General features: G+C 46.8%; 1 protein-coding gene across 1 annotated transcript; it reads left to right on the top strand.

Moving 5' to 3' along the window:
* Positions 1-8,059: 8,059 nt before the first annotated feature.
* On the top strand, positions 8,060-10,428 carry flbA (developmental regulator FlbA; the record flags this gene model as incomplete). The annotated part of the gene is made up of 4 exons (XM_026754079.1): positions 8,060-8,734; positions 8,845-9,973; positions 10,035-10,222; positions 10,282-10,428. The coding sequence occupies 4 exons, from the start codon at positions 8,060-8,062 to the stop codon at positions 10,426-10,428; spliced, it is 2,139 nt and encodes a 712-aa protein (XP_026611033.1).
* Positions 10,429-11,079: the final 651 nt, after the last annotated feature.

Raw genomic sequence — 11,079 nt, 5'->3', positions numbered from 1 at the left:
CGAGAGTCGACAAACACGATCTTCTTGAAGTTTGAGGTTCTAGAGGCACTTAGTGACAGATTGAGCTATGAGAGGGTCAACCAGCGTCCCTTGCATCTTTGAGTTTTTGTGCGGAGGCAAGCATCTCCAAGGTCCTCCACCTTTTGCAAGTGTGTGATGTGTATACACACAAGAGATGAAAGCATACTAGGCCCAAATCGGTATGACGAGATGAGGCCCGTGGCATGTTGAAAGATTGAGTGGGGCATTCGATCGGCCCAGAATTTCTGATTTGCCCTCGAGGCGGTTTTCGCGTGGACTACAAGGATCAGTGGTTTTGGCCCTCTTTTTCTTCCCTCCCAAACAATTGCTGTACTACACTTATCATTTCATAAAGCTATCATCCATGTTTTTCCCCGCCCCCTTGCTTCTGCAGAATTTCAGGATTGGTGTCAAGACTCTGTATCTGCCAAAACCGACAATACCTTAGTTTGGCCATTGAACAAAGACTCTCCAGTTCATCCAGACTTGCCCAATCTCTGGGTCACGGAGAACTCCGTCATCCGTAGGATGATGTCAGTATGGATGTGGATGAGATACGAGGTAAAATAGTCAACAATAATAAACATGTTATGTATGCAATCTGTCCGATGAGATCCCACACTAAAATTGGTTTGTTCTCACTTGTTGTTGAGACTCTCTAGTGTCTCTACCCATTTCCAGAATTCGGCAAGTTTATGTTGCCGCTTTACAGCATGTGGGTGGATTTGGTAATGGTTACATTGCATACTGACGGGAGGTGACCACACTGGAGTACCTTACTAATGGCCATACCATACCATACAGAACTCTCCTGGTATTCCACTGTGGCTGCGTAACATTGCAGAGTTTTGATATACCGCCTTCCCGGAAGATCAGCCACGTGTGTCTCTAGTCGGTGTGCTTCGGAGACTGGTTCAGAAACTGAAAACCGTCCCCCAGTTATCCCATCGTCCAACCTTATCCTTCAGCGTCGGAGAATCGTTGACATTTTGATCCTGTCCATGTGAACCCTTCTTGCTTGTGTTTGCCTTCAAGGCAGGTCCCAACGGGACTGGAATCGCTGATCTTCATATTCTCCTATGTTGAGCATGTTTGATCATTACTGTGGCATTGATCGACAGATGGAGGAAACTGATACGTCAATTCTTCGATCGCGAGGGATTTCTCCGCAATTCGCCTAACGACTTTCGCAGTGTTTATCTTTTATCCCTTACGTACTGCATACAATAGGGAAGGTTTTCCATCACCCATACATCGACTCATCACACAGTCCAGCATATTCCACAACCTCGCGACGTAAATAATGTGAGACATCTCGTATCCATAAGCGAGACCTGGCGCACCCACTTTCTTCTAGTGCATTCTAGAATCCTTCTCGAAGCCTTCTAGCGCTCCTTCTGATCCTCCGTTGTTCGGCGGAGGCCGATGGAAACTCCGAAACCATCTAGTGCAATTTATATAGATTAACTCAACCATGGTACGATCTGGTTTCACCGTTCGATATTCTATGTCGGATATTGATCTCTTTCCAGTTCTTCTAGAAGAATCATGGAATGACGATATCGTTCCGGTCCATGGATGACCGGCAAGCTCAGTGTTTTGTGTCCAGGTCCAGTGTCCACACTGGAAACTTGGCAGCGGTATCTACATTCTACTATGGTACACCGCTACAAGAAAACAATGGGTCAGGGGGCAAAACCGAAGCTCTAGCAATGAGACAGCGAAGCAGGATGTACAATATTCTTGCGGATGCTGACCTGTCGCTCGGGGAAGTGTCCGCAGATTGCATTGTACGGTGTCCGGATTCTGAACACGAAGTCAAGAACAGAAGCTATCTTTCAATGCATCAGGGTCAAAAAGGCTCGCAGAGTCTAAGCACACGCAAGTCGCAATAAACAGCAAACTCAATGCCTAGACTGATTTTGTCCGTAAACAATGGGCAGCTGGTAGTGTTCCTTAAACTTGCAAGGGCTACAGACGGACGCATCGATGCCCTTCAATGGAAGCACTCCTGCTTCTCCTGGCAGTTCACTTCTCCTTACACCTTCATACGGTAGCCTAGCAGAATCTGGCAATGATCTGATGAAAGTTCTCCTACAGAGTTGTTCGCACCGAAAAGCATACTTATCATAAATGATAGCTCCCTACAATTCCCAGAAACCACCTGTCAACTCTATTACGCAACAAGCTCACAAACTCAATGCTAAAACCTTTCTTTGAACCACGTGGCTATCATAGTTTTTTTCGTTCCTCCCAGTGTCGATTTCCTTGGATTCCCAGTAGTGTCCACTTTCTTGCCGTATTCCTCTCCGTCACGGCGTAGTGGGTTTTTATGGATCCTTTTGATCCCCTAAGGTTGCCTCTAGCCTCTAGGTATGCTAGTAAGCCGCAACTACTGCTGTATTGAAGTAGCCCAACTCCAAAGCGACTTCCATGACCCCACATGTCCACAGCCCCACCACCGTAACGACAGACGGACAAAGTTACAGAGTAGCCCCATATGCCCCACCAGTTGACTGAAATTACAAACATCTTGACCGCTCTTACATGTGGGGCCTTGTTTCAGGTTTTCCGTACAGAGACCTGGGGATGGGAACTGTTGATTTCTGAAAACTGCTCTGTAAGTTGGCCGGTTGTATGCATCGGGCTAGAATAGGTCATTAGCTGTAATGACAGGACGGCCGGGTCGATCATTTTGCATCGAAAATCATTGCAATCTTTCTGAGCATCTAAAAAGTTGTCGAGGTTAAGCTACGGAGTAGTACATTATGACGATACAATGGCAGTATGAAGGGTCAGGAAGCTACCTACTTAGCTTTATCTCTCTCGGACTGAATGTACAACAAAGCTGCAAGCAGAAAGTAATAGTTAGTGCTCATCCTCTGCAATGCGAGACGGCAGAGTTAAAAGTTTCCCTGTATCCATGCCATGCCCTCACTGCAACGTTGGCTTCGGAAGACTGCATATGCTGAGACTGGAACCAGCGTTCCGTATGAATGGCGAAGTGGTGTCACTGCAGGAACATGGGCATATCGATGCCGTGGAGTCGGGCCTTCTAGACCTGTTTGACTTTGTCTAGAACATGTTTTTGTGCCCATAGACTGACTGGCCTGATTTGGGAGATCTTCCTGCGAGGGTGCAAATAAGTACGAAGAAATCAATAGTTGATACTTGACATTTGACAGGTCTACACTAGACTGCTGTGTTCTCAGTGGTGTTGATAATCAACGCAGGGCTTGGACTCCCAGGATGATCCTTTGACAGCTCCTGAGGCGTCCTGTAGACTTCCGTTAGTGGCATGGCAAACATGCGCAAATACGTCCCGCCCAATCAACATGACTACTCTCTGTGAGAGCTGTTTGAACTTCAATGCCAATGACTCGCATTCAGCCACATCATATTGACCAGCTTATTAGGCTGCGTATCTGTGAACTAATTTAAAAGCTGCACCTTCTGGCCAGGCTAGTTGCTTGTCACGAGTCGTCATCTTCAATGGTGATATACTGCCAGACAGTTGATAAGTCACTACTACCTGACAACAGTGATCATTAATGATTAATTGACACCTTGAAGCTTTCTTTCCTTCAACGAGACCAGGTAGATACTTCAGACTCTAGACTCAGCCTTGCCAATGCCAATAGGGCTCATCCCTGTCAAGGGTCAAATCTCGCGTGGCGGTCAGGGATCTGCGTTCATATTAACTACGGAGTACAAGGAAGCAATTATATGAATCAGGATGTGATGCGTACAGATGAGACGCTGGGAGTAATCCCTTCCCTTCTTCCCAAAGGCTGAGTGTCAAACAGCTCGCCTCACCCGTGTGCTATTTTAATACTGTCAATGCCATGGCGAAACCCGCAAAAGTAAAGACAGACTAGCAAAGGCAAAGCCAAAGACACATATCGGATGTCGGATTTCGGAAACAAATTTCAGTCTAAGAATCCTTCCATGTGTTTGACATCTGTGCGGCATGGGCTCGTGATCAGCCTTCGTAGGGAAAAGAGAATGAGCATGAAACAGGCTGACAATAATAGAGTTCTTGCCAAAAGCCCATCGCATCTGACCGCAATTCCTTCCAGAATTGTGACGAGTCAGACATTACTCTGTACAGTGTACAGTCAAGAAAGACTCCTCGCTCAGGCTCCAGACTCCAGAGTCTCACCGCTTCACTATCATAAGCTTGGTGTCCAGAAGATATGTCATAATGTCACTGAATAGACGTGGGACTGGACGCTAGAGACAGGTTTACAGAAGAGTCTGGGTACGCATAGGTACTGTACAGAGTATGTAAAGATGATCGACTCCCCGGTTTTACTGTTGTAATGACGATTACCTATCTACCTAGCATGAAGGTTTACTGATCACGCAAATGAACATCATACTCTCATAAAGCCTACGCCTGCAGGGCCACTACTATCAACTACGTATTAGATGTCGCTAAAATCCTTCGATGAACGGCGTGCCCAAGCCCAAACTCTATCCAGAAAGTATGAGGCTCATGCCTCATGGCCTTGTCAGATTTACGGCGATTAGACCTGCAGGCTGCGGCTGCAGGCTGCAGCGGACAGCAGACGAGTGACCACAGGTGACAGCATGCTGAGCAATCATGATTGCTTTTCCGAACCGACCTACCGAGCTCTCAGGAGCTTTGAGCTCCCAATAAATCATGGTCAGAGTCAGACAGGCGGGCCAGCCAGCCCCAGGGGCATGTTTCAATCTGGAGATGTACAGCTTGCGTGGCTGTTTTAGACTTTGGGATACCTGGATCAGTGGTTGCTGACTGCTGAATAGCTGGACTATAGTAATAATCAATCATCCCGTTTAACAGCCAGCTAGATCCGATGGCAATTGGTCGCTTTGACAGTGACATTTGACAACAGATTCATGTTGATGATATCAACGCTTGTTAGGTTTACAGACTGGTGTAAATCATCGCCCGAATGATTATTATTATGGCGGGCCACGCGGTAAATCTAAAACAATATACCCACTCCCACTTGGTGGAACCCAGGTCAAGCATCTACTAGTACGTAGATGCGATAGAGCGGTGAGTGCAGACTACGGAGTACATAGTACCTCAATCGCTGTGCGCTGCAGAGTATGAAGTTCAATATTGACGGTTCATATGAGTATGATAGAGGGAACTATTCATATATTATTCCTCCAAAGTGGTCTACATGTTGCAAGGATGACTTGGATCTTGAATCTTCCTTGATGCAGGAAAATGTACCAACCTCGGGAAGGAAATGCAGGTAGGTTGATCCATATCGCCGAAATCGCCATATCCCGGAGCAAAATCGCCAATCACAGGATGGAGTGACTTGGACCCCTTCTCCCCTTTCAAAACGGCTGGCCACCGCCAAGCCGCCTGAGCAACTTAGCATGGAACTTAGCAAGTTAGCAACAGATTCCAGCCCGCCAATCCGCCAGCACTTCCTCCACGTGCGCCCACGTGGGACCACTCAGATGGGTCTTACTCTGGGTTTGCTACGGGGAAGGACATGTAATAAAGGAAAGCCACTTGGAAAGGTCGTGGAAGAATACAAGACAAAAAAGAATTGGTTTGTAGGGAGGGGGCGGTAGTTATTTCCACCCTTTGTTGGTATTCAGAATACGACCCTTTCGACTCAGCCATGGTAAATACTTACCTATCACCTTCACAGCTTCACAGCATTTTAGCTCTGGTTATCACCTTATGGTATGGCATCTGAAAGATACAGTATGAGAATCAAATTGAGTCATTATCGTCATATTCTATTCTGATGACTTCAATCAGCAAAGAAAATGACTAAGATGATCACTCTTAGCCATGATCTTCTGGATGTGAACTCATATCATATGCAGAACACTACAAAGCATCTCTATGATGTATCAGCCTCAGTTTCTAGTCCTGCAATAGTCTAGATGCTCGAGCCTCAACCCATCTACCCCTTACAGTTGTCTGTTTGATGGCCTGAGGCTCACTGTTGATCTGCAGTAGGTAAATGCTTGGTTTGCTTGGAAAGAAATTAGATCCCACGTGGACAGTGGATGAAGGACCCCTGAAAACTGAGTATGTACTCCGTAGTACCTGGCAAACCTGCAAGTCGCAAGCTATTCATGACTCTGTAAGGTAGTCTGTAACAGGCAAGCAATATCTTTGTGGTCTTCTACTCAGAGACAAGGTACAAAAAGTCTATCAATGAGCGATGCACTGTAATAATAATAACAAATACCTTACATACCGGAGTGCTCGAACTACTACCTACCTACCTAGGTAGGTACTAAGATTGTCAGGTTTGATTGGCTGAATCTCAAGGGGGATTTCCTGCTGCTACCTAACCTGAATGACTCAACAACCGCTGATCAATACTGGATTGGACCATATTCTGAATTCTTAGGTGCGCAAATTTGGAAGGTGAGTTCGTTAGCCCTGTAAGTTGTAACTGTAAGTGGCTGTAAGCCTGTAACTTGGCGTCCCCAGACTGAGTCGGCATCTGGCCGCTCTTCGTTCGGTCTTGCCGGGGCCAATGTCAGTGGTTGCCATACAAATGTCCTGGCTGGTGAGCAATCAGGACGCGCCGCGAGCCACGTTTTTCTTTGCTTGAAAGGACGAAGCACTTGTGGCAATGGGAAGCAAAAGAATGGTTCTTAAATACATTCAAAGTATTTAAGCTCTGCGGAGTACGATCATACCTATATCAAGTTAGACTCAGGGTAAATCCATAAAGATACTTGTTTGCGCTCCTCGATAGAGTAAATTGGATGGGATATCGCTGGGCGATCTCTTCGACACTTTGCCTAGCTTAACTTGTACTTAGAATTGTGCTGATCATCCGACGCTTGCAGAACCTCAAAAAGCAATTATATATGGCTCAAAGAGCGTACTTAAGCATACTGAATCAAGGACGGGCCTTTCTTTTTGAACCAGGATATCCTTGCATCAAATCCAAAGGGATTATCAGGATAGCAGCATATGTGTCTGGCCATTACACTGCAAAGTAATGCAAACGTCAATCATGGCAATAATAATGTCTAAACAGAAGAAAGGCAGAAACAATCAAGCAGTTGTGGCGGTAAACTATTGCTTACCAGCATACCTAGGGTACGTACCTAGTGTTTGTTACATACATACCTCGAATTACGGCTTACAGAGAATCCCACCCTAGTCCGAATCTTGAGTCTGCAGGGAAGGGCGGCTTTCCCTCCTTCCTCTGATCGCCCAAAGAAGGATGATCTATCCATCTTCTGTCCTTGGCCCACGTTGCCTGGCGCATGAAACTGTCCGCGTGCACAGTGGGTCAAGAATGACAGGCCGAATTCTTCACGCCCCTACAGTCACTTTCAGTTTCGGTTCCTGCAAGCAGATAGGTAGGTATGAATGAGACTATTTATTAAATCATTGTTATGAGTCTGACTCTATGTCTTGTGTTCCTGATTATGTGCCCTAGAGGTCCTAGGTTTCCTAGGCATAAGAATAGTAGTGGCCTGTTACTCTCTTGATTTCATTCCATCTTTCCTGTCGAAGATGATCTCTTGACCATTACACTCCCATTACAGTCCAGATGATACAGCACATGGTACTCCGTAACTGAGGAAAATAGTTTGTTACAGGAAAAAGAAGCCAACCAAGCCAAACTCCCCGCTCCATGTTCCCTGTGATTTTAATTTTATCTTTTTTTTTTAATTTTATTTTTTAATTTTATTTTTATTATTATTATTATTATTATTATTAGTATTATTAGTATTATTCATTTTATTCATTTTCCCTCTTCCCCCTTAAAACAAATCTCTTTATTTGATTTCATCATTCCTCTCTTCTACGTCCTCTTTCAACCATTCTCCATCCATCCTACCCAATCCCTCTTTTTCCTTTCCCATTTATTTTATTTTTATTTTTATTTATTTTTATTTTCTTCTTTTTTTATTTTATTTTTTTTACACCGATTTTTCTCCTTCCTTTCCCGGTTATCTTACGCTCATACCGAGCATACATACATACAACAACCCCCCTCCTCGCTCTTCCATTTCCACTTTCTTATCTGGTTCGCACTATTCAATGCCAACCACATCCTCCACTCCCCTCGACCAAGGATCTCCTCCCTCCTCTCAGCATCACCACCTTTCTTACCATTCCCATACATCTACTACCTCTGTGCCGGTCTCTTCCACCCCGGCCGACATTCCTTCCTCTATCCTTCCTCCTCTCTCGGCACCTGCACCCACGACCTGCAGCACCACTACGGCTGCGAATACAACCACCACCACGACGTCTAGTCTTACTGGTTCTGTGATTGGCTCAATCTCACGACGCAACCGACGGTCGTTCGCTGCATTAGCCCGTGAGAAGACTTCCAACGCTCTCGCGAACCTTTCGGCCATCGGAAGCACCGCCAATTCCTCGCTCCGGACCTCAGCCTCGTCGGGAAGCCTTTCCAAGCATTCGCGGAAGCCATCGCAGATTAGCACCCACGAAGTTGCAGGTGTTTCGCCTCTGACCCCGCCATTATCCGACGGAAGTACGAGCAGCGATCAATCGAACCCCGCGTACATCGAGCCCCCGGTGGTAGAATTCCAGCAAAGCTTGATCGAAAGGCGGCGCCACACTCTTCAACGCAATCCACCTCTCTCGGAGCAACAGCTGGAAGCCGCATTTGCTGCACTCCCGTCCAAGATGCACCAAACGTCTTCGAGACTCTTACGTATGACGGAAGATGATCGTCCTTTTACAAAGGTATGAAAGAAGAAAGCCGGAGCTTCTGGATCAATTCCAGCATGTTATACAGAATGCTCAAAGTCTGAAGGGAATGTTTGTTGACGATTTCGGCCTTTTTTTTTCTGTAGGATTTCATGGACCTATTCTCAACCCTTATGGTCAGCTTGAAACTGGATTCGCATCGTGTGAGATTTACGAAATATGACCACACCTTCACTTCCGAGGAAGCCATCAACAACCTCGGATCGCTCAAGTTCTCCCAATCGAACCGCATGCCAGATCCCAAGGATCCCTCTCGCATTGTAACCACGACCACCACCACCACGTTTTCCATGGCCAAGGAGATGGCTCGCTCGGTATGTCAGCGTTTCGTTGACGCTCGCTTTATCGAACCCGTCGATGGCAAAGCACTCCCGATCTTTCCGCTGAAGGGCGCCTTGTTCCAACTCACTCCGAAGGGCATCAATATTTTGCAGAGGTTCTGTCAGAGAAATGGTATCACCGCTCGACACGTAATAGATGTGCTGGAATCGCCTCGCAACACGATGCAACTGGTCAACCTGGAGCGTGACACGGAGACTGATAAATTGTCGCATGACCGGGCCACCATTGAAGTCATTTTTCGCCGCTTTGCCGGCCAGGATGGACCCAACGTCAAGAGCAGTGTTTCTACCTCGGATTCGGATTCGTTGAGTGACTACTCAAATGGTCTGATTGGAGTCAAGATGGCCAAGGAACGGAAAATCAACGAAAAGATCTATATGAACACCTTCACCGGAAAGGCCGCAGTGGACTGGTTGATGGATTGTTCGACAACCATTGAACGACGGGAAACCGTCCTCATTGCCGAGCTTTTCGTCAAATACGGCCTGATCACAATGCTTCAAGAAGACAAGGGATATCCTCAGCCAGATGCGTCCATTGTCGCTTTCCAGCCATCCAAGTACGCTATTTACGGTATCACGGAGCGGGGTCAACGGGTTTGCGGTTGGATCGCGCGCGACAAGTCCCGCGAGACGGCATTCTATGACAACCGTGGTATGCCAAAAGATTCGAACAACGCTCGTTTGAATCACATCCTTCATGACCCTGCTCTGCGACTGCTATTCCGTGAATTCCTGCGTTTCTCTCTATGCGAAGAAAACTTGTCGTTTTACCTCGACGTCTCGGAATTTACTGCTGCTTACCACAAGGCGGAGAAAATGGGTGCATTCAAGAAGGCTGACGCTGTCCGCGAGACGCTGGCTGCGGCATATGGTAAGCCACCTTTTATAGGGGGTTCTAACTGGTTATTTGATCTTTGCTCACTCTCTTCCAGGTCTTTACAATGCTTTCCTTGCCCCCGGTTCTCCGTGCGAGCTCAATATCGATCACGCACTGCGCAATAGCTTAGCAAGCCGTATGACAAAGGCTGTGGGCGATGATGAGTCTATGTTCAAAAGCCTTCAGGAGGTTGTGCAGTTGTTTGAGATGGCTCAAACATCCGTTTTCAAGTTGATGTCTAGCGTAAGTTCTTTGTCTTCCGATAACAGCTCGGTCAATCACAGTCCGCTGATGAGAATCAGGACTCTGTTCCCAAGTTCCTGCGTGATCCCAAGTACGCGGTTGTCCTGCAAGAGCACGATGTCGACTTGATAGGTGCTCCAAGAGCTTACTCACCCACCCCGGCACCCGTTCCGGAGCGCTCGATGAGTCGTTCCGCACGCCCTTGAACTGTGAGGAGGGAGTACGTTCTGCGATCTTCATGAGCGCGAAGTCCTTGTTAGGGATGACTGCAGCTCTGCCAACGTTTTCTTAACGTTCTCGAGACACAAGGGGTGTTATATCGTCCACGGTCCAGCATGCAACCTTTTATTGGAACTGGTCAAGGAGACTACTACAACAGCTTTTGGAATCTCCAGATGATTATGGCACGACTGAATCCCGCCGCTCCTCCGGAATGGGAGCATCGAGGGTGCAGGCCCATTGATACGACTCGATATTTTTTCACCTCGCTGTCCGTTACGCGCCTCCGACTCGGAGTAACCCCACCCTACTCCATATAACCTTTTTCTTTCTCATTTCACCGACACTTGATACACGGTTGAGCTCAAAAACAGCTCATTCTTTATGATAATCTTCTTTTGTAATCAAGTCATCACGACGGATGAAAGATGTTACGATCTATGGATCATGTGATAGAGATGGCCGGAACTGGGGTGTTATACTATGTTTTCCTTTGTTCGACCGTCGCATATTGAAGAGGAGGCTGAAACCCGACAGTTTTCCAGCATTAGAAAGGCGTTTTGTCCATTTACACCTGCCTGCATGCATGGCCGCACAGCCTGTCATCATTGTCTTTCAGTTTCCATTGTTTCAGCATA

This window comes from Aspergillus thermomutatus (assembly GCF_002237265.1).
Source record: "Aspergillus thermomutatus strain HMR AF 39 chromosome Unknown NODE_256, whole genome shotgun sequence".
Taxonomy (NCBI): domain Eukaryota; kingdom Fungi; phylum Ascomycota; class Eurotiomycetes; order Eurotiales; family Aspergillaceae; genus Aspergillus; species Aspergillus thermomutatus.
This window is presented reverse-complemented; position numbering and strand designations above follow the sequence as displayed.